General features: G+C 37.8%; 5 protein-coding genes across 5 annotated transcripts; 2 read left to right on the forward strand and 3 right to left on the reverse strand.

The window, feature by feature from the left end:
• Positions 1-468: 468 nt before the first annotated feature.
• Positions 469-3021, reverse strand: LOC122010264 (GABA transporter 1-like). The gene is made up of 7 exons (XM_042566745.1): positions 2634-3021; positions 2267-2389; positions 2036-2130; positions 1771-1957; positions 1565-1695; positions 1252-1467; positions 469-1078 (listed from the first exon to the last, which is right to left on the reverse strand). Exons 1-7 carry the CDS (start codon positions 2815-2817, stop codon positions 683-685), a joined length of 1332 nt encoding a protein of 443 aa, XP_042422679.1. The 5' UTR covers positions 2818-3021; the 3' UTR covers positions 469-682.
• An 8698-nt stretch (positions 3022-11719) lies between these two features.
• On the forward strand, positions 11720-14110 carry LOC122034865 (putative pentatricopeptide repeat-containing protein At1g64310). Its single transcript, XM_042594228.1, has one exon. It carries the CDS (start codon positions 12337-12339, stop codon positions 14044-14046), a length of 1710 nt encoding a protein of 569 aa, XP_042450162.1. The 5' UTR covers positions 11720-12336; the 3' UTR covers positions 14047-14110.
• A 201-nt stretch (positions 14111-14311) lies between these two features.
• LOC122034856 lies at positions 14312-16486 on the reverse strand. Its single transcript, XM_042594220.1, has one exon. It carries the CDS (start codon positions 16267-16269, stop codon positions 14494-14496), a length of 1776 nt encoding a protein of 591 aa, XP_042450154.1. The 5' UTR covers positions 16270-16486; the 3' UTR covers positions 14312-14493.
• An 864-nt stretch (positions 16487-17350) lies between these two features.
• LOC122003679 (IQ domain-containing protein IQM2-like) lies at positions 17351-19170 on the reverse strand. Its single transcript, XM_042558760.1, has 8 exons — positions 18719-19170; positions 18487-18601; positions 18338-18403; positions 18173-18261; positions 17984-18074; positions 17747-17890; positions 17556-17648; positions 17351-17470 (listed from the first exon to the last, which is right to left on the reverse strand). Exons 1-8 carry the CDS (start codon positions 19168-19170, stop codon positions 17351-17353), a joined length of 1170 nt encoding a protein of 389 aa, XP_042414694.1.
• Positions 19171-20567: 1397 nt separating this feature from the next.
• LOC122034875 (40S ribosomal protein S13) lies at positions 20568-23077 on the forward strand. The gene is made up of 5 exons (XM_042594238.1): positions 20568-20660; positions 20773-20845; positions 20925-21063; positions 21183-21369; positions 22822-23077. Exons 1-5 carry the CDS (start codon positions 20638-20640, stop codon positions 22853-22855), a joined length of 456 nt encoding a protein of 151 aa, XP_042450172.1. The 5' UTR covers positions 20568-20637; the 3' UTR covers positions 22856-23077.
• The last annotated feature ends 1175 nt before the right edge of the window (positions 23078-24252 follow it).

Genomic DNA, 24252 nt, shown 5'->3' on the forward strand with positions numbered 1-24252 from the left:
TGTTGAAGTGCACTATCATTTTATCAGAGAAAAAGTTCTCCAAGAAGAAATTGAGATGAGACAAATCAGGACAGATGATCAAGTTGTAGATTTGTTCACAAAAGGCTTGAGCGCCAGCAAATTCAAAAGGTTTCGTGATCAACTCGGCATAGTACAAAGGGTTGGTGTTGAGGGGGAGTGTTAAATATCAACTCCAACCCAAATAAAGGATAAAACTTATCCAATAAAAGATAAGAGTTATAGATAAGATTTGATATTTAATTATTTATTTTTCTAATAGATAAAGATGACGACTTGGTAAAAGATAAAATTAAATGTGTGGTCAAGAGTGTTTTTCTCATTTCATGGATAAGAATTAGAATTTCAATGGCTAGGATTTAATTTAATTGAACGGTCAAGATTGTATGAAGAGTACTATAAATACTCTACCTTGTATTTAGTTTCATTCAATCAATCAAGTATCAATTTGTGAGTTAAAGTTTTTTGTTTTTCTTCTTTGTCTTAGAATTGTGAGTGATCCACAAAAAGGGTGTTGTAGTGTTGTTATTGTTAGTGTAAGACAAGTAATTTATTTACTTGTTTGTTGGTCCAATTTTCAACACTTACTTGATTGGCATTTCAAATTTACAGCTATTTTTCAGTTGCAAATTGAATCTGACATACATGAATGTCAAATGAAAGATCACATATCGTGGAAAAATTTGTATGTGTTAATATCGATCACGATGAATCTAACTGCACCAATGCAACCGAGGACTGCAACTACAGAGAACCAAGCTGCGATGGTCAAATGAATTCCCTGCACCAAACATCGAAGCTTCGGATTCTTTGGCATCTTTCCGGCCTTAAGGAAAGCCAATGCGGGGAAGACGAAGTCCAACGGTGTAAATCCAACAGCTCCACAGATTGAAACAAAGTCCCCGAAGAAAGGCATAGCAGCAGCAACCAGAGTGATCAGAGCCATGTAAATCGAAGTAAAACACAGTCTCAGCAGGGACTTCCTTATCCATGCTTTCCCATTTGAAGCTTTAGACAGCACTTGATTCTCGAAGTATGCATACGTTGGTCTGCAGTAGATCTGAAGACAGAAAAAGCGCATGACTAGAGAGAAGTGTCTCCCCAACACAACCTTAACCTTGACTTAGTTTGAGCCAAACAATGTGTTTATACTCATACTTTATGCATCTCTATTTTGATAAGCCTCGCACACTAAGAACAACTTTGTGTTTTGTGATTTTGAAAGAGGAATACCTGAAAGCAACCTGATATTTGTATCACAGCAAAGATGTTTGCCATGACTATGGTCCATTGTGGAGTAGCGAGGGATGACAAAATGTAGGGTTGGACTTGAGATCCAAATGCCCAGTAACCACTAAAAGCTAATTGCCAATATGACAGAATGATGATGCTGTATGCTGCTGATACACCTTTGTACATGCTCTTCTTTGCTGGCTCTATGACAGTGCTCTGAAATAATTTTTTTTAAAAAAAAAAAAATCAAATGTTTGCCATCATCAGATATCCATTAATCTCCCACCCTTTTCTACAAGTGGATGTCCTATACCTGTATCTCCGGAAGCATTGCATCCCCGAAAGAGAAAGCAATTGCACCTAAAGCATTGAAAGCTCTGAAATTTTTTGCAGAGGTGCTCCCGTGGAATCCGTAGCTAATCGAGTCCCGATCGATGTTTTTCCCTGTTACATGAATGGTGGATTGAGCTCTGAATTCTTCAAGAAGTTATTCCGGAAGCAGGAGACTGAAGTAAATACCGTTGTAGATGGTGACACCAATTGTTGTTGCAGCAAAGCCTATGGTACTGAAGGTGCACAGGGCATTCACCCAGCGGAGTGAATGGATGTCAGGGAGCTGCGAGAGGAGCAACTCCAATGCTCCAAAAAAGATGATGAAGTCCTGCAATGTCAAAGACCCATCGCTGTCGTAGTACTTGTAGATTGCCTGAGAAGAAACAAAGCTGGCAGTGAGAATTAAGAAAGGAATAGATTGACTAATCATTGGTAGGGTTGTTTGCCTTGCCTTGAGACTGCTTCCAGCAGCAATTTGGATGGCGATGTTGTTGCCTAAGGAAGCAATTTGCTGGAACATAGTTATGAACCAGTATCCCCAGCTTCCTTCGAAGATGGAAGACGGAGTTTAAACGTGTTAAAGTCTTGCTTAATTATTAGTTTGCTATTTCTGGAGATGAAGAAACAAAGGATTCATGCCTCTAACTAATGTTTTCAGATTCGTGCTATGACTACGACTGACCATATATGCTCTTTCCAAGAAGACGGTAGGTGCTATGCTTCTTCCCGTCCCATTGCCATAACGAGGCCACCAGCAAGCTCGAATACCAGGTGGTCAAAGTTCCAAGCACCAAACTGCCAACACCTGAACACATATCATCATCATCATCATCATCATCATCATCATCATCATTTGAGACTTATGTTTCATTACATAATCGTATTATTATATCAAATAAAACATTATTATTCTAATTTCAATCTTCTTCTTCTTCTTCCCTTTCCATTTTAACAGCCAGGCTGCAAAATAGAGTATCAAGTGGACTTTCACTTCAGCAGTTTTACTTGGATCAAGTGGTCAAAGTTGGAAACGGAAGTGGAATGAGTACCGAGAGGCCATCCGAGGGAGGCGAGGGCGAAGGGCAAGGGCGCGTAGGCCGCCGGAGTGGCGATGGTCGTCGCCACGTGGAACGCCGCGTGTTTCCACGTCCCCTTGCCGCTGCCGCCGCCGCCGCCTTCTTGTTCTTGGGCAGCTGATTCCAGCTCTTCGCCATCGACTCTGGAGATGGACATCGGTTTACTGACGAGCTCCGCCAGTAACACGTACGCTACCTCCTCCAGATCGATTGTTCAACGGGATGCCTGTTGATGACATCAGAATCCGACGGGGAATTCTGTGATTTTAAGAGACGGAGGGTGGAAGGCATCACGCAATTTTGTCAAACACTTAATTTCTTCTCCTCCCCTGTTGAGATGGCGGTGGATTTGTCAAACTTGTCGCTGTCGATGAATGACATTACATGAGTTACAAGGTGCAGGCTTCTCTGTCGAGAGCATTGACTTTGATGACTAGAAGAACAACAGTACTTAGCTGATGCAACAAATTAGACTTTATGAGATCTCAATTGAATATCGTATTATTTTTTGAAGAAAAAAATAAAGTGTCGTTTGTGAACCGATTCCCTTCGATTCTGCACGATATTTCTGCACCAATGGAGTCCATCTGGATGAATAGAAATATTTTCGAGAATTTACCCTCCCATCAATATTAACTTTAGTTTAAATTTAAAAATAATTTTGATGATTCAGTGCATGAAATTTAAACATCTTTCTCTCTCCCTCTCTACTACGTGCAAGTCTAATCTCTTCTATGTTGAGTCGTCGCAGGTAAAAATCCAACACTCTATTCTAGTAGGTGAAATTATCCCACACCGAAAGCGTTAGCAAGTGTCTTTTTGTGTCCTTCTCAGGCGACGACAACTCACTTATTAGGATTTTCGACAAATCCCATATATTGACCTGGTTCGAGTCTCTGCATTCGAGTTTAGGATTTTGTTTTTCGTCTATACTCTCAGTTTAGAATGGCGTAAGAAGGTGTGATAAATATTTCAACCTCCAATTATCTACAAAGATATGTATTATAGACATGTTTAGTCTTTAGTATTTGTCTCCTGTGGGCGTGGACAAACATACTAATTTGTTGAAATCTTTAATTTCATTGACGAGTTAGGATGTATATTTTGTTTGATTTCAAAATAGCACTATTGTTATGTCGGATATATTCAGAACAATGTGAATTTGATTATTAATCATTTCAATTCTTAAAAATTGTAGGGTTCAGTTGATGTTAGACATATACTGTATTGGAATAATGTATTAGGTCACTTTAACAAAAATTTTTTAGCATCCACAATAGAAGGAAGATATCATGAATATGTTCATTTACATGATCAACACATAGCGATTATCAAATAATTTATCTTTGATGATTTCTTGGACATACAAGATATATAGTATATTTATGGTATATTGATCAATATATTTTAAAATTAGGATTCAGCATATGACACATTTAGATTTTCAAATACAACTTCCCATGGTGAAACTTAAGCATGAAGTAGTAAGTATTTTAGTAAAATCAAATAATTTGAGAAATTTAATATTTTTTTTGTTAACATAAAATATATCCTACAAGATAACTAATCATTTTAGATTTTTTAGGTGTATGAGTTTTCTTCACTAGAAGAAATGTATCTTTATTGCTTAGTATTGCAAACTAAGGTTTTTCGATTTCTATGAATTCAACTAAAACATCGGATAACCTTTTTCCTGCTCACTTCTCAAATAAAAAGGAACATCAAGAATTGAGGAGTTGTTTAAATTTTATTCTCATAGAGTTGAAGTAAATGATGATGTTTTAATATTTTTAAATTATATTTTATATATATATATTTGTTTGTGTCTTACTTTCTTCTAGTACATATAAAGTTTTTTTAGATCTTATAAATAGTAGATAATTTTGACAATCTTGATATATTCAACTGGTTGAAGCTATCCATCAATTTATGACTTACAATTACTTAAGATTGAGAACTTATTTTCATCAACTCGGACAAATCAATCCAACACCATAGCTTTCTTATCTAAAGGGATTTGTTGGTCCTCTGGTCGTAAGTTTATTTTTTATGTTAAATTTAAAAATATTTTATGTACATTTATGAGTATGTAATACTTGTTATGATGAATCAGGTATGATTTTTGGGGCATATTCTAATCTAGAAATCATACAATAATGAAGGAATATGAATAAACAAGTGGAGGAATATTCATTCACATATTAATAAGGTGAGGGTCTTGTTCAACTAAGTTTCACAGGTAAATATTTAAGATTCCTATCTTAGGTTAATATGTAATTTCTAAGATTTATTTTTATATTTTGACAGATTATAATTGAGCTAATCGCCTAATCCATATCTAATATAAAAATACATTGGTTGAGAACCTTATTTCGTTGATTACTATATGTCCAAAGAAGACATCACAAATAGATGACACAAAAGTTGAATGCCAAAGTAATAATGAATGTCATAACTGGATCATTCAAATAAATCGAAACAAGAAGTTAACATTGGAGAACATGCAACTGAATGAAAAGATGAAAGAATTAATCGAAATAATCAAAATTAAAGGCATGTGGCGAAATCAAGCTATTATGTAATTGATCCTCATCTTGAACCAATGGCTTTTGGAACAAGGAGTAGGAGAGGATGCAACTAAAGTCATTATAATTACAAGACTACTTTAATTAATAGTCCATTGTGGCTCCAACTTTTACCTAATAAGAAGCGAACCAAGATACATACCTACAAGCCTGTGGAGAACATCATAGCAAAAGAAGAGAGTGAAAAATTTATTAAAAAAAGCCTAAAAATGTTGTGGACAAGGGGAAAGAAAAAATTAATGGGGATGATATGAAAGAAGAAAGAGAGACTCTCTTAATTATAGAATCCAATTCCAAAACAGGGGTGGAGAAGGATGTAGCAAGGATTGCCCAACTTAACAAAATGAGAAAATAAGTTATTGTCATAAGCATGTATTTGTACATAAATTAGTTTTAGTCGTTTGATCTAAATCATTAATTAAATATGTTTTATAATTATAGCGGTAGTATATCAAGAAGCAATATAATTTAAGACTTTAAAAAGAAAAAACAAGATGAATATACACTATAAAAAAATCCGGCGTTTAGTGACGGCCTTATTTCATCGCTATATGCAATTAGAGATAGATCAGCAACAGAATGTATTTCGTTATTTAAATTTCTATCGCTGACATTTTGTACGACAGAATATACAATGCCGTCACTAATTAGTGATGAAATATATATATTCTGTTGCTAAAAATAGAAACGGATTTATATATTCCGTTGCTATATTTAGTAAGTTAATTAGCAATGGATTTAAATAAAATTATCGTTAATTAGTGATGGTAAGTTATTATCTGTCGCTAATATCTTGAACGAAATTTAGATTTCGAAAACAAATTAGTGATGGTATATTAATATTCATCGTTAATTAGCGATGGAAATGTAATCTCCATCGTTAATTTGATAAACAAAACTTAACGATGTATTCAATGGATATTAAAATCCATCGCTAATCTTCATTAAAGAAACAAAAAAACTCACAATTTTCGTCCTTTTTTCCTGTTTACATCCAAATATAATCAAATACAATCATTACAAATGATGATTTCATAACAAAGTCACAATACAATCTATATCAACAAGCTCACAATACAAAAACATATTAACAAATATTCATATCAACTTAAATAATATAATTCATACACAAACAAAAAAGATAACATCCAAAACTAATAAAATCTATTGTATAATACATCCAAAATTTAGGCATAAAGTTTATATCATCGGTACAAGATATCCTAATGAAAATCTAATAAAAAAAATATATACCTCACTTTAGATTTTGGATATTTGGATATGATGATAGAAATATGCTACATCTAAAATTGATCATGGGAAATTATAATATAATTAGAGATGCATATAATTTTTTTAAAAAATAATAACAATATTTTTGACTAAAACACAGAGAAAAATTAAAAGCTAATAAAGGATAATATACATCAAAATAATCTACTCAGCAAGAGAATCATCAGTCATCCAGAGTTGATCTCACTTGAACTCAATTTTGACTTTGTCCTCGAGAAGTCTTCCACTTCTACTTCTCGTCTCTCGGAAGTGTTATGCATATCCTTCTCGCTCCACTAGTATACTCTTCTGTAGCTTCTCGTCCCTCAGATGCACCAAATCCGTCAACTCGATTCTTGTGTCATCCTTCTGGTCCGTCGTGTATTCAGCTGGACTTCTTGTGTTCCTAAATTCATGTACACTTAGACACAAGGATCAAAACATAACATGAGCTAACTTAACTTGGTTGATCAGATCAAAATCAATCTGGGGTACTCACAATCTCTCCCTTTTAGATGTGCATCAACCCAAGTTAAATTAGAGTTAATCAAAACATAAAATCAATAATTATTACAATAATACAATAATTTGGCAATTATTACAAGTAAGATATTTCTATTAAGTAAAAAAAAGTATGAAATATAATAATATTTATGAGTTAGATCACATCTTACCAAAACTATGATCTAGTTTTAATCTTAACTTAGACTTCTAAAATGAATCTAAGTTGGACCAGCGCCTATAGTCCCATTGGGACTCGTATTCACTGAATCTCTCCTCTAGTTACTTACCTCAATTTACCATATACATACTCACTTGACTTTGATCCCTTGACCCACCAGGCCTTCCTACTAAATACTCCATCTGGACTTTAGCCAATTGTCAAGTCTTACAGACCCAACTGGACTTCTTGCAGATATCAACCTATCTAGACTTCCTGCTAGTTATCAAGTCCTCCAAACCTAACTCGATTCCAACCTAGTGTCAGGTCCTATCAAGTTTTCCAATCTTGCACACTTGATAATTCGATTAGAACACACATCTAATTTTAAACCATTTATCATTCATCAAAACCTGAGTTTAACTATTAGTATTGATTACACCAACAACTTTGAGGTTTTTGTGCTTTGACTTTCTTGACCCTTTTTTCTTTTTTTTCCTTTGCTTCTTAATCTTGGGGCAGTTCTCCTTGATATGTTTTTCTTCTTACTAGTTGTAGAACCTTACTTTTATTTTACTCCGAAGTAGCTTTGTTGTCTGTTTCTTATCAAAGTTGTTATATTTAATGAACTTTTTAAATTTCCTTAGCATATAAGCTTCTTCATCTTCATCGAGTGTTGAATTCGAATATGGTTCGTTCTTCTTAGCTTTGAGTGCTAAAATTTGGGTTGATTTCTCCTCTTTCCTTAGACATGCATATTTTGATTCGTGTAATTCAAAAGTAGAAAATAAACTTTCTAAACTATTTAACTCAAGGTCCTTGAAAATACATTTAAAGCATACCTTAGTGAATCCCGATTCGTTACCGTTTCTCTAAAGTTATTAAGTTCAGTTATCAGTTCTTTGAGCTTTGTGTATAGTTGAGCCACCTTCTCTCTCTTTTCCATCCAGAGGTTCGTCAGTCAATTTTAGAGGATATCCCGTCTTGCTAGCTTGGCCTCCGATGTTCCTTCATGAAACTCCAGAACTTCTCTCAGAGTCATTTGGCAGAGTCGTAGATGCTGATCTGATTTACTTCTTGGGGCGTAGTACACTCAGTAGATGAAACTTTATTTTGTTGTTGGCCATGAAGTCAACCTGCTGTTGGTGCAGCGGGGCCGACAAGAGGGGGGTGAATTGCTTGCAAAATCATATTATACCCTCCTCAAGGCTTTCAACTAAAAAATGCAGCACTAATAATATAAAAACTAAATAACAGAAAAAGAAGAGGAGACAAGGATTTAACTTGGTTACAACCAAGACGGTTGTTAATCCAAGACGGTTGAACAACTCCACTAGAGTATCTCCTTCACTGTAGGCGGAGAAGTCTTTTTACACACTTAGAATGTTCAGAGGTTGTTAGGAATGAACACAGAGTTGAATGCTTGAATCTATCATTATTTCCTATCTCCAGGGGCCTTTAAATAGCTCCTGGAAATCCTATCTCGAAGGTCTAAGGCACCTCCAACAAGGTCCAAGGCGCCTCCAACCAAGTCAAGCGGATAAAGTTCTATCCGCACACAAACGGTCAAGTTGACCCGGGCTGAGGCGCCTCAAATAAGCTTGAAGGTGCCTCAAAGGTTCGAGGCACCTCCAATGCTTGATTGAGGCGCCTCAAAGGTGGAGGCGCCTCCAATCTTGATGAAGGCGCCTTGAGCTGCATTTCCAGCTCGCTTTCTCCTTTGCTTTGACTTTCGAAGCTCCGTTTGCTTGGGTGATTTCGGCCAACCGAAATAGGGATCACCCGAACTCAATTTCCGACCTTCTCCTCAAGCAATCTTCCATCCCGGCTTTACGTCCCTCGAACATCGTGCACGTTCTTCTCGCCCACCGATGTACTCTTCCGCAGTTCTCTCGTCCTTCGGACGGATCGAGCCTGTCGGCTCCCTTCCCATGTCGTCCTTTTTGCTAGCTGCGTCTTCTGCTCGACTTCCTATGCTCCTAAGCTCCTGCACACTTAGACACAGGGATCAACAACAAACATAACCTAACTAACTTGGTTGATCGCATCAAAATAATCACGGGGTCCAACACCTGCTGCTTCTTGTTCCAGTTAAGCTCTTCATTCTCTTCTCCATTCTCATCCTTAGGCACTTCAAAACCTTATTTTATTATTAGTAGAATGTTGAAATCAGTTTTAAAGTATACCTCCATTTTACACTTTCAAAGCGCGAACTCCCTCTCAAACTTCGGTGGGTGAATGCTTGATTCGGTCATCTTCTTATTACTTCAGTTGGCCATTAGTCCTTCTAAACCGGTAGGATTCTGATGCCACTTGTTGGTTCAGGTGGACCGGTTAGAGGGGGTTAATAGACGATATACAAAAAAGTAAGAATTTTCTCTTGCTATTGAACTTAGCAATGATACATAATTAATTGAAATAAATAAATAACATAAAAATAGAAAGGGACTCAAGAGATTTTACTTGGTTATTACCTAAGTAGTTATTAATCCAAGATAATTGAAAGCTCAATAAAAACTCCTTCGACAATAGTCAGAGGCGGAAAAGCCCCTTATTGCAGTTAGAAGCTCAAGAAAGATTACAGAAAGTGAATACTCAGCGTATTGATGAACTCCTAACTCTAGGGTGTTATTTATAACGCTCTGGTCATAAGTGATCATTAATGATGTGGCATTGGAGGTGCCTCCAATATCATCCAAGACACCTCCATGTGAATAAAAGTTTAACCACATTGTAATGGCCATGCAACATTTTTGTGGCATTGGAGGTGCCTCTGATCATCTAGAGGTGCCTCGGCTATTATTCATATGTGATGCCTCTAGTCCAATGAAGGTGCCTCAAGCCCTATTTACGACATCTCATTTGTTGTGCATCTAAGGCGCCTCTAGTCCCATCTGAGGCGCCTCGAATACTATTCATCTGAATGGTTAATCTCAGTATTGACCATTCTTTATTCCATCTGTTTAGATGATGCTTCGGCCATCCAAAATTAAGCTCACCCGAATTCAACTTTGACTTTCTCCTCGAGCAAACTTCCTCCTTGGCTTCTTGTCCCTCAAAAGCTCCATGCGTGTCCTTCTCACTCCATCGATGTACTCTTCCGAAGTTCCTCATCCCTCAGATGCATCGAGTCTGTCGACTCACTTCCTGTGTCATCCTTCTCGCTCACTACATCTTCTGCTCAACTTCTTGTGTTCCTAAGTCTCTACATACTCAGACACAAGATATCAAACATGCAAGGTTAACTCGGTTGACCACATCAAAATTAACCCGGAGTACTTACAACAACCATTGGGAAGAGTTTAGTGAAAACAAGATATATATGATGTCAAACATTGGTTTTAATCAAGGAGCAACATGTACCTGACGTCAGGAGATCAACACTACTACGGATCTGATATGATCCTAGATCATGCTCAATATGGGTCTAATCATCTCACAGACTACATTCTAGCTAGAAATTAGCATAATAGTGGAGGACCTTCGGTGAGCCCGAAATAAGTAATGAAGGACACCATATTATTAATGATTGTTCCATAAATCTTCCTCACACAATGATGGACACATAAACACCATGTGTACACTGTAGTTTTTAGACATCACATACCAATTTTACAAAACAATAACAATTACTATAAGTGCATCACAAAATTTTTATCTATCATATTTAGTCTTAGTTCAAAGTTTTCCTTCAACGAAGTTGTCCCTTGATGCTGCATCTTCAATGTCTTACAATAATACTCTCGTTTTCTACTTATTCTCGCTTCTGCTTACTATTTTGCAATCCCCTTAAACTATAGGAAGAGATTCGTGATAGCATTGTGTTTATAATAGTAGGAAGAGGTATGATAAGTATAAAACTCAATGTCATACAGTGGGGAGAGAGGGTAAGAGACATGATGAGGTCACGGGCATCCGAGCCACATAAATTACTTTTGAATTAGATTTTATAAAAATATGACTTGGATGCATTAGAAATTAACGTTTAGAAAGCTAATATTAGCGGAAAGGATAAAATAGAAAAGTTGTTCAAATTAGTACATTATTGGATCATTCTCAAATTATGATTATGTGAAATTAAAAAATTTCTCAAACATGTGTGCCTATAAATTTCTGAAATATTTTGTACTTTTATAGTTACAGACAAATTTAGAAGGCAAATCTCCTGATCCCTTTTTTATGGACCAAGAGATGGACCACTAATAATTACGATCGGATCGTGACCGTGATCCAGTCGCAATTGGTTACGATCCCTTTCTAAGTTCACCGTCCCCTCTAAGTTATAGTTTCATTCAAAGTGGGTGGCCGGAAGCCACCCCGACTCGACGTCCAACAACCTTGTCACTTATCCACCACCAATAATCTCTAGATGGCTTCTGATCGTCCTCTCCAAACTAAATTATCATATAAAGGGAACGAGATAATGAATCTAAAAAGAAATCATAACTAATTACAATTTGATCATGATCATAACCTAATCATAATTGTAAATAATCTATCTCCTCATCTATTAAAAATAAGACCAAAAATCTGCTCTCAAATTTCGATAACTCTAAGTGAGAATTTATGATACAAGCTGATTCAAAAGTCAGCCATAGAGTTGACAAAAACAGTCTGCTGACGAGAGTCTATTCTATAATTCGGAAGAATTATTTTATATTCTTTAGGTTTTGAAATAATTGGAAATTTATTATAACGTTTTTGTTTTATGCTCGAGGGTAGGAACATGGTCGGAGAAACTGATCGACGGCGGTGGAGTTGCCCGGCCTCGCAAAGTTCAAGTTTCGGCTCCTTGACCTAATCGCCGCAACCAGAGACATTCGATTGCACGAAACCGTTCTCAATCTCATCTACTCTCGGTGTAGCTTTCTTCTCAGTCTTTTCCAATGTTTCCTTCTTCCCAGAAGGAGAACGAGGCGCAGGGAAGGAGCTCCAACTTTCCATCCAGTTCTAAATTTTTCCACCAAGATCAATGTTATTGGCTCCCTACTGGTCCAATCCCTAGATGCGAGAGCAAATCCAAGCTGAGTACACGAAGAATTTGCAAGAAATTCACGAGCTAGCGCATATCGCATCGCCCGAGGGAAAGCAAGGCGCTTTCTCCACTGTCGCAGCACTTTCCGATGGTTCAATTAGCATCACGTGAAGAGGCGGTGAAATGCCATCAAAATTGCACGGAGTAAGGTCGCTGGAACTACTACGTTCTGCTGCTGCTATTGCTTCATGGTCTTCTTCTTTCACAACATCGCTGACCAGGACTAAGCAGCTGCACGCCCTCCTCATTACCACCTCGATTCTCTCTCTGAATCACCCCATCACGACCACCGACCTTCTCCGTTCATATGTATCCCATAGTGACCTCCCTTCTGCACGCCGCCTGTTCGACCGGTGTCCCAGCAGGACGCCACTCCTCTGGAATTCCATCATACGAGCGTACGCACGCCTCCGCCAATTCCCAGTTGCCTACACCCTCTTCGACCAAATGCGTCATAGCGCTGGCAGTAGGCCTGACTGCTACACCTTTGCCTGCGTCCTTCGTGCCTGTGCGGAGAACTCTGATGCCAATGGTGTCGATATGATCCATGCAGTTGTTCTGAGTACTGGTCTTGGCTCCAGTCTCCTTGTCACCACTGCATTGGTCAACTCATACTCTAAACTAGGTCGAATCAATAATGCTAGGATGTTGTTTGATAAGCCACGCGCACCTGACTTGGTGCTCTGGAATTCAATCATCGCAGGATATGGTTATGGTGGATTTTGGCAAGAGGGGCTGGAACTGTTTCGAAGAATGCGAGAGACTGATAAGGAGCCAGATGGGTATACCATTGTTGCACTGGTCTCCTGCTTCTGCAGTTCGAGTGTCTTGCAGTTTGCCAAGGGAGTTCATGGTTTTTGCTTGAAGGGAGGCTATGATGACAATTCCTACGTGAGAAGTGCACTTGTCAGTATGTACTCCAGGTGCAGATTCATGGACATGGCCTATCAAATATTCAGGTGTATGAACCAGCCAGATCTGGTTACTTGGTCAGCCCTTATATCTGGTTTCTCACTAGCAGGACAATATAAGGAAGCTTTAACTTTGCTTGGAGAAATGACTAGTTCAGGGAAAAGGCCAGATGCAATTTTAGTTGCTTGTGCTCTATCTGCTTGTGCTTCAATTGCAGCAGCCAGACCTGGCAAAGAGATCCACTGTTATTCGTTGCGGACCGGCATCCATCTAGATCATGCAGTATCATGTGGTCTAATAGATATGTATTCAAAGTGTGGTTTTTCTGACTCGGGGTATCTGGCATTTGAACTGATGCCTGAGAAAAATGTGGTTGCCTACAATGCGGCTATATCAAATCTAGGTTCCCATGGGCTCTTCAACCGAGCATTTTTCGTCTTCGAATGTATGCTTAAGGATGGGTATCAACCTGATGCAGCTACGTTTTCAGCTCTCCTGTGTGCTTGTTGTCATTCAGGACTCATGGATGAAGGGTTAAAATTCTTCAATAGAATGAAAGATCAGTTTGGTATTGAATCCCAGATGGAACATTATGTATATATGGTAAAACTTCTCGCAATGGCCGGGAAATTGAAAGATGCTTATGATCTTATACACTCAATGCCTATGCCAGCAGATTCAGGTGTTTGGGGAGCATTGCTATGGGGTTGTAACATTCATGGAAATCTGGATATGGGCAGAGTCGTTGCTGAAAAGCTCTTTGAGATCCACCCTGACAAAACTGCATACAGAGTAATGCTTTCCAATATATATGCTGCTGAAAAGAAATGGGAAGTTGTAGAAAGATTAAGGAAACCAATTACGGTAGGCGGTTTTCAGAAGAGTCCTGGATTTAGTTGGATCGGAGGGGATGTTATATGAAATTGTTGCTTTTGGATTCTATCAGTGGTCACATAGTTTCATCATGCTTGGTTGCTATCTTCTTAATGATACATGGACTACACAGGGCATCTGGAAGATTGAGTTAAGTTGATATGGTCATGCATTCTAGCTGAGATTCATTATTGCAATGATGTAAACCAACTAAAGCATAACAGTTTTCATTCTACATGATACCAGACATAGCCTATGTATATCCTAAGCTGTAACTCAACTGAGAAGAGGAGCATAAATTCTATCAGATAGATGCGACAATATCAAAACGATAAATCTATTAACCAACAATGAGACAGATTTGAATATTTTCAATATCTAAGACACCAAAATATAATGGACAGCGTAAGAATTTTCAACTGGAACCTGATAGGCTTGCACAAGCGTGAGTAATATCCGCATCATCCTGAGCCTCTATTCATTCCTTTGCAAGCGCTAGCATGTGTTGATACCATCCTTACAATCCCTTGTCAGGTTGTTGAAGGTCTCTACTTGATTCTTAGCCCTATACAGCACCTCTGTGTCCACTGCCACCCTCATGTAGCCGTCAAACTCCACAGGCCGCCCGTTGTTGAGAGACAATGTCTCGTTATACCACTCGCTTGTGTTGCCCCACAAGTCCTTGAAATCGTCAAGCAAATGCACCTTGTAGTGCGATCTCAGCTTATCGAAATAGTTATAGAATGGCTCGTTCGTGGCAATGTACAGGTTTCGCCATTCATGAATCATCTTTGTGAGTTTCTGCACAAGAGCCCCGGGAGAGGTGTCTGCGTCGAGATTGGGCCAAAGCTGTTTGTTCCTGGCCTTCTCTCCCCTGATCACATGGACAGCATCATAGTCCCAGTCCATTCTTCCGGCGATCTGCGAAACAATGTTCATCAGCCGCTTGGATTTCCATATGGAATGCCATGGCCGCTGGATGAACTTAGCAGCACGCCCCTCGCAGACACGGTACCAGTAATTCTCGGGCTCGCGCCCCTCGAATTGCCTCCAGATGATGGTGCTCTTGTCCTTCTTGAGCTGCATTGGAGTGACCCTGTAGGTGGGCACCTTTCGGACCGTGATCTTTCCTCCGCCCTTTCGACCGGGGGCCTTCTTCTCCCACCGGTGCCAGTCTCTCAGAAATTCGCTCTCCTCCACCACAAAAGCTGACTCTTTGAGGTGCTCGAAATCGAAGTAGTATCTAAAATCCTTGCCCTCCTCATTCCGACCACTGGGATTGTACGCTGCGGGCAGACAAATGTTGAGATCCAGCACTAACGTTCGATTCAAGAACTGGGCCTCGCCGAGGCCGCAGAGGAAGCTCCACAAGTATTGATTCATCCCCTTGCAGTAATCACCGCCGCGCGTGTAGTAGAGATACTTTCCCTTTCGGAAATCCGACTCGGAACCGAGCGTTGGGATGGTGTCATTGATCTCGGCGTCAGCGATCTGGGCGGGCGGGGCAGGGGAAGAGGACCTGCGGGGAGAAGAAAGGGGCTTGGGGGCGGCGTTGGAACCGGAGTGGAACTTCCCGGCGGCGATGACCTTGTAGCTGCAGTTGTCAGCTACGGCGAGGCGGAAGCGGCGGTAGTCCCTGTACCGGCGCCAGGACTTCTCGAGTCGGTTGCGGAAGCGCCAGGAGGCGTCGCACTCCCCAGCGGAAGATCCCGGTACGGGCTTCTCGTAGCTAACGAAGATGATGGAGCGGCGGAAGATCCGGGCGTTGAACCGTCGGATGGCAGAGAGGGCACGCGGGTCGGAGCAATTGATCGGGGCGTCGGAGTCACAGTCGGCAGAGGATGGCGGAAGCTTAGGGAGGAGAACGGAGGCGACGTTATCGTCGGCATCAGCGGCGGAAGCGTTGTCGGTAGTGTCGGGAGAGGCGGTGGCGATATCGAAGCTATCGGCAGCGTTGTCAGAAGCATCGGATAAGGTGTCGCCGTCGTTGGGGGAGGGGGAGGGGGAGGACGCAAGGTCTTCGCCCGTACGGAGGACGGAGTCGTCGGTGCGGAAGGTGGCGTTGGGGAGAGTAGCGGCCAGGGATTTGGAGATAATTGCTTTGGGGGAGTCGAACCACGGGTCAGGGGGCTGGTAGGTGATGGCGACGACGGTGAATACGAGGACGAAGAGGACAAAGGCGGAGAAGCATACATTGCTGAGCACCTTGATCGCCTTCTGGCTCACCGGCAACTCCCGCTCCGCCGCCACCCCATCGCCTGGATCCTTCATGGTATCTCGAGATCTAGGACGAGGAGCTGGTGGTGGAGGTCTGAAGGCGGTGGCGGTGGCGGTGGGTGGAGAAGATATCTCAACAGAGAGAGGGTGATGGCGAAGCTCCAGCGACTCTGCGGTGGTTGTTTGCAAAAGCAAGTCAATACAGAGAAGCGCATCAGCATACACGGCCCGTCTCCCAAACCAGACAGGCCACAGGGGTTTATGCTCCCAGACTACCGCACCTATCAAATATCGGACGGACTTATAGGGCGCCCTGTGAAACGTCCGCTTAATATCAGCTGTTTCTTGTTCGTGCATGGACATCATGTCCTCCTCCTATACAAATTATACCAATTTCAACTGCAAGTGAAATGCTTCCCTACATTAATGCATCAATTATTCACTCTGAAGGCTTTGCCAAACTTCTACCATACAAGTAAACTTCCGTTCATCCTTATAAAACTCGATACAGTTCAACAAGGAAACAACTTTCAAATACAATGCCTAGAAATCAGTCAAAGTATAATTAACATCGTCTGTATTTTTCATATATTTACTTCCTCAACTGCTTAACTTACTTAGTTTATTGCATCCCTCATTGGCAGGACTTTGGATTGGTGGTATCCTAGGAGAAGTTCTTGGACTTCCATTTTCTCGGGGTGATAAGCTCACTTGCTCTAATGCTCGGAACTGGATCTCAGTAGGATATTCTCTAACACACAGAATTCGCGGTCCAGTCCCTGTTGCCCACTTGAAAGATAGCTTCTTCCCCAATTGGCATGACCTCGTCATCCTCCTATGAATCAACTCCGCTGAATCACCAGCCTTTTCATCATTCTCTCCCACTTGAAAGATAGCTTCCTCAGTGACTTCTATTTTGTTGTCAATGTTGCATTCTGGTGCCAAATCAGTTGGTCTATTCGAGCCGATTTCTTCTGTTGTTGAATCAACCAAGCTTGGGTTAGAAGACTTGGTTATGGGTTCAACACAAACATCTTCCTCCCCTTCAATTGGACTTGTCTGAACAAGATATAACATTGTTGTTAAGATCAAATATAATATATATCATCTTGTCATGTGTATGCAAGGATAAAGTTTAAATTGGAATGCTCACCCTTATATCAGCTATATCGACACCATGTTGTTGTAGAAAGCTCATGAACTCCTGAAAGTTTGCATTTGTAGGTCGGTAATGCCCACTATGAGGCCAAACAGCCTGCAAAATTCACTGAAATTAGCCTTTTGCACTGTTTTGTAGCGTCAAAAAGTATTGCATTTTGCAACTGAGTGATATGTTTTACTTTGAGGATTCCATGTTCTATGACCAATCTTCCTGCAGCTGATGTCGCTCCGCCAGCCAGAAAACTTGAATGTTGAAATCTACCTTTTTTCTTCTGCTTGTAACATAGCAATCAAATTGCAAGGTTAGTAGACAAGGTGAAAATTTTGCTTGTTAATAGTTTGTATAGTCTCATCAAGTTTTGATACTTACTTGACCAACATATAATATTTTTGAGGTGCTTAAAACAAAGATCCACTTTTCATCATTTGGATCAATTGTGTTTAGAATCTGTTCATTGTGCTTGTACATGAATACTCCATCTGTAATGATAACTTGATAGGCTTCCCTTTCTCTCTGACATATAGTTTTGCATATATGAGTACAACATTAAGTTGGAAAATTATTAGATGTGAATTATTTAGAAAATATTTTGTTCCTAGTGCTTACTGGTCCAAGATACATTATGCATTGTTGTTGAAGCTTTTGTCTGTGGCATTGTTCTTGAAGGTTAATTTCTTTTCCTTCACCCACATCAAGCCTAATAAAGTGAAGACAAATAAATGACGAACTTAGTTACCAAAGAATAAGTTCCCATGAATTTAAAGATGCAAGAGGAATATTTGGCATTATACTTACCAGTAGAAAAAGGGTTGTCCACAAAAACACTGGAGCCAATGGTCGTAGTAGAAATGAAGATTGTGTCCATATCGATGTCGAGGGTCAATCTGTGTGACCAAAAAAGAAAATTTTACACAAGTTAAAACTCCTTAAATATATTAGACAATCAATCTTAATGATTACCGCTTCTAGCCAATGTTGCAATGCAAGTTTTTGAGCCTTTTCATCTTTGGATAAGCCTTTGCCAACCTAAGAGAAACCAACCACTCATGTGAACAAAGCCTAAGGATGGAAAAAAGAAAATTATTGATCTAGTTGATGAAGAAACCTACCTTTGCAGCTCTAGTTCTCGCTCTTGACCATCGAGAAACTGCTGACTCTTGCTTCTGCAGGTCAAAAAACAACACAGAACTTTGCTCGAGCAATGCAAAATCTATCACCTTCCACCTAAGCGAAAACAAGCTCGAATAAGTTGCATCATATTTTACTCTCTTTTTCCGAAAGTGTTAACCTCTTGAAGATCAAATAAGATGTGTTATAAACCAAATTATATTGTCATTATACCATTGTTGCTCTACAATGATTGCACAATCTGCAAGTTGTCTTCTTGTTCTAAAGCTTCTATAGACTTTCTGCAACCTGATAGCAGCCTCCTCCTCCAGCTCTGGGGATTGTAAGGTTTCATTTGTTAAATGGGCTCTTGGAGTTTTGCACTCATCTGAGCCCTTGTTGTTGTCTTTTGCAACACTACGAGGACTTAACACCGAATTGGATGTCTGAATGTCGAAAGGACACACTTTTCTTCTACTGTTGAAGCTTAGGAATCCACGAATCATTAGTTTACCAGATTGACAAGTTCTAAGAGTGGATTGGACGACATGTTGGCCCTTAAAGCTTGTGGATCGCAAGATCAACCATACTTTGTCAGTTAAACTAAGGGTTTTTGTGATGTTAGATTTCAAGCTTTTGTCCATGGAGTCATCATCAGCCTCTCGATATAAAAGCGATATTGACATATTGAGCTGATAGAGTGGCTACAAACTCTTTGCTTCTTCTCAAAGCACAAATAGATGGTGGATTTCCTTCAAAGCAAATCAAACCAAAGGTTAACCTGAATGTAGATTCATAAATCTTATAAATGCTAGACACAGACAAAATCAATAAAAATAAAGACATATTATTAGTTGAAATAAAAGGATGAGAGAATTAATTTAAATAAATACAAAAGAATCGAATTGATTCACTACTTAGTTTGTAATAATGTCAATCCAAGTAAATATGCTTCAATTTGATATATAAAGAATCTTTTAATTGGGTACATCAACTATTTACATCCTTTAAGGTGTTTTTACATTGTATCCTTGGTAAATAAATGCAAATAAAAAGAAGAGTATGATTCAAAAAAACACTACTAATAAGAAAATAAAGGTAAAAGATAAACAAAAAGACGTACCTTTTGCTTTGTTTGTTTGTCTTCGAAATACCTCTAAGCTCGACCTATTTCTTTTGAATATCCTTTTAATCTTTCTATGTTTATAGTTGAAAACAAGAAGGATATTAAACTAAAACTGAAAGTTAAGGATAATAAAAGGCAATGCTAATGGTTTGTTAGGGAAGACAATGGTTTGTTATGGAAGATATAAGAAGATGGTTGCTTTGAAACCATCCTCTGCCTCTTCTAAGCCAAGGAATAACATCAGAAACTGAGTTATTTCAAGAGTAATACAAATTACAGATGATTTCTTAGAATAGGACGAACATGTTCAACAGCATTGACTTAGTTCTTGGTTTCAAAAGCTTAAGATGAAAATTTTCCAAAAATGGGTTAGTTATTCTCACCCATATTTCGATGATTGGTTAGATCTTTGCTAAGAATAAGATTCTATATGTAGTTTGGTTATGCATGTTTTTTTTTTATTATCAATTATAGAATATACTAAAAAAAATTGAGTTTTAATAACTGTTATAGAAATAGAAATATAACAATTGATTAATATAACATACAAATGAGCCAAAGCCTAAACACGTAATTGATTGTAATTTTTTTTTTTAAAATTATTGTTAACTTATTGTATTGATTATTTAACATAAAACTTTATTATTATTTATGTAGAAATATTGCTTAGAAAATGTTTTTTTTCAATTGATTATTAGGTTCCATCCAATTTTAAATCTGAATATTTCAAATACTTTTTTTTGCTGATTTGTTTTAGATTTTATTTACCCGTTCACTCTTTACGGCTACTCTGTCAATCTCATTCGTCCATTCTTTTCCCGAATTCGATCTCAACCACGCATCAAAAGCAATCGAGGAGTCCAATATTATCCGTCCGATTGCAATCAAGCGACGTGGGCCGACTCAGGGCATATCGAAGGCATCTATATAAATCAAGCGCAAACCCTACTCGCCCAGCCCTTGTTGCGCCGGCTGTTACTTTTGCCCTTCGCTTCATCGCTGCTCGTCGCCACCAGCAGTCGCCACCATGGGTCGTATGCACAGTCGAGGGTAATCTGATTCTGCAAACTAAATCTCCTCGTCTATCCTCTTTCTTTAGTTTCCGATTCGTTTGTCCCTCTTCGATCTGGTAATCTCTTCTGTTTTTTGGCGGGGGTTGTAGAAAAGGTATATCTTCATCGGCGCTTCCCTACAAGAGGACTCCGCCAAGTTGGCTAAAGATCTCTGCACCAGATGTGAGTCATTTGCTCCTTGTTTTTTCTTTGGGTTTTTTTTTCCCAGAACCATTGTTATGCGTTTGATGAACGCTGTCAGGTGGAAGAAAGTATCTGCAAGTTCGCCAAAAAGGGGCTTACGCCGTCGCAGATTGGTGTCATTCTCCGTGATTCTCATGGCATCGCCCAGGTTAAGAGTGTTACTGGGAATAAAATCCTCAGGATTCTGAAAGCTCACGGTATCATCAGGATAAAAAACTTTCCCTTTTTGGATTATAGTGTCATCTTACGTTGTTTCTATTATCTTTGTGTGCCGTTTTTGTATTGATGTTTGTTCATTCCTTTGGGGTGGATGAAGGGCTTGCCCCAGCGATTCCAGAGGATCTGTACCACCTGATTAAGAAGGCTATGGCAATCAGGAAACACTTGGAGAAGAACAGAAAGGACAAGGACTCCAAGTTCAGGTTGATCCTGGTGGAGAGCAGAATTCACCGCCTTGCTCGATACTATAAGAGGACCAAGAAGCTCCCTCCAACATTTAAATAGTAAGTACTTTAACAATCATGTTTTCCTTAGTTAATTCTCAAAATTGGATTTAGTTTAACTCCTTACCCTCCATTCTATCTGTTGATTTCAATAACCAAATGTTTGTATGAAACTGTTGTCTCAATACTTGTAACATAACGAATAGTACAAATAACAATTTCAGATTCATTCAATATATGCATTGATTCATATAGTTTTCTCAATAAGAACACCAAGCTTTTAGATTATAATTACTCATCTGAATATTATGATTTTTTTGTAGTAAATCCAGATTGTTAGTATGAAAGATATGCTTGCATATTGAATGTATGTGTTTTTTTTTTACTTTTTTATATTTCAACGGCTTGGTAAAATCTAACTCTCAGTTGCTTCCTTTCTGTCCAATCATTTCATTTAAGGATAAATTTATCTTAAATTGATAATTTAATCATCTTAAAAGAAATTTTATCCGACTTATATGACATGGCATCCCAATTCTTATTAATCATGATGAACTTAGATGAAATATTCTTTCATTAATATAAGTTGGGATGTCACATATGTTAGTAAATGAACAAAATGGACAAGTAGTTACAGTGTGATATAATCATGTAGGTGCAGTAGCCTTAACAATTACAGAGATTGAATTGGTTAAAGAGTTGAAGGTGCAAGTGGTGTAGGGAAATCAAAGAAAGTTATAGTTGATGTTATTTTAAGAGATAAATATTGTTAATAATGCACCCCTCCAAAGAATTCATCTGTGCAAATTCTGGTAGCCATCTGTATATAGTTGGGATTGACACAACTGGGGTAGTTTCTACTTCCAGGAAGTTTTGTGAAAAATCTTAATACTATGTATTATGAATGCTATTTAGATAGATTTGTTGAAAATAATTGCACATATGGATGTGTTACAACTGGAAAAGTGTAGGTTAGATTCATTTAGTAACCAATCCTATTAATGGTGGAGCTTATAATAGTCAGTCTTTTAAGACTCAGCAATCCTTTCAAGTCAAATTCAACGCTGGCTAGAACTTTTTAGAGTGGATTTTGCAGTTTAATGGCAATCAAATTATGAAGTTTGTTCTACTTGTCTTTTAATATTTGAAAACGTTTGAGAATTTAACCTGCTTGTTATACAGTAAGCTATGCTTTGCAATAATTTCCCAGCATTAGATATATATAATTGATTCGTATTTTAATTGCCTGTTATTTAAATTGAGTTTATATTTCTTGTTTGTTGTCTGTTCAGAAAAACATTTTTTATTCTTGAGAGGGTATCTATTAATTTGTTTGGAATATAATATTAGCTTGGCTAGAATTCTTGAATTTTTGCATTGCTCGTTTGTTAAGATTAATCATCATATCCATGTCAATGAACAGATTCAAAATTCTAATTTGATTGTTTGAGTTTTGAACATGCTTATTTGAGATTTTTTAAACCAACTAACTGTTTCTTTGCTTTCATACAGCGACGCCACCACTGCCAGCACTCTTGTGGCATAAAGTAGTACGATTTGAAAGTCATGGTTCAATAACTGTTGCTTGATTCAGTGGAAAGACTTTTTTTAGCAAGAAATGTGTCAATGGGTAGTTGTTTTTTTTGTTCATCCAATTTCAACTACTTTTTCAGATTGCTGGACCTTAAGCTATTTGAACGGCAGTAATTTTGTTAAATGAAACTTTATGAATGTACTTTAGCTAAATTAGTACTTGGTTTTGCTTGCATATGTTTTCATTTTGATTGTTGAGATTGGATCAGTGTTTCTATGCTTTTGTGTTGTATATTTGTCATCTCAAAAGATCTCAAGTTACTATGCTTTGTCATGAGGTTTGTTGCCTTTGATATCAAACATTGGGTGTATGTTATAACGCAAGCTGCAAACTTTTTTAAAAAAAAGAATAACATGTTGCCTTTTATATCAAACCCTTGATGTATCTAATGTTGCATATTTGAAACATTAATCAATCTGACAAAATTTGAGCCTCAACAAGGAATCAAGATGGAGGCAGGTATTATTTTCCTGTTGAAGGAGATTGCTCCTTTGGCATACATTTTCTCATTATTTCTTTGCTCTTGTTGGATTTGTTCATGGTCAGAACAAGTTTTACGATGGAATCATGAATTTCTGTTATTCTTCCTTTTAGCGGTGCTTAGTGTTTGGGAGTTTTAAAATTTTCCATCATGATTTTCTGTTATTCTTCCTTTTAGCGGTGCTTGGTGTTTGGTAGTTTTTTAATGAGGGCTGCTTCCCTCCCCCCCCTCAACCCACACCTACTCCACCTTCCCCTCTCTCCCTGCCAAAAGACGCATGTATCCTCCACCTCGTCTTTTTGTTTTTTTATTTTTTTTTAATTTCATTTAATTCTCATTTTATTTTAATTTTTTAATTAATTTTATTTAAAAATAACTCTCATATAATTATATTTTTAATTTTATTTAATTTTACTTTTTAAATTAATTTAATTTATTATTTTTTATCAATACTTTATTTTTCAATTTTATATAAATTTTAGTTAGTTTTTATTTTTTTAATTAATTTAATTTATTATTTTTTATCAATACTTTATTTTTCAATTTTATATAAATTTTATTTATTTTTATTTTTTTAACTAATTTAATTTATTATTTTTTTCATAATACTTATATTTTTTCAATTGATTTTTTAAAATTTTAATTTTTTATTAATTTTTTTAATCAATTTCTTTATCAATTTTTTTTCAGTTTTGTTTTTTTCAATAATTTTTTTTATATATTTATAATCTTTTATTTATTTTTAATTTATATTTAAAACTAAAAAAAATACTACCAATTAATAATGAACACATTCATAACTTATGAACAAATATATTTTTTCCAAATGAAGAGTACATGTAATAATACAAAAAAAATATAAAAACAT

Source organism: Zingiber officinale, chromosome 1A (assembly GCF_018446385.1).
Source record: "Zingiber officinale cultivar Zhangliang chromosome 1A, Zo_v1.1, whole genome shotgun sequence".
Taxonomy (NCBI): Eukaryota; Viridiplantae; Streptophyta; class Magnoliopsida; order Zingiberales; family Zingiberaceae; genus Zingiber; species Zingiber officinale.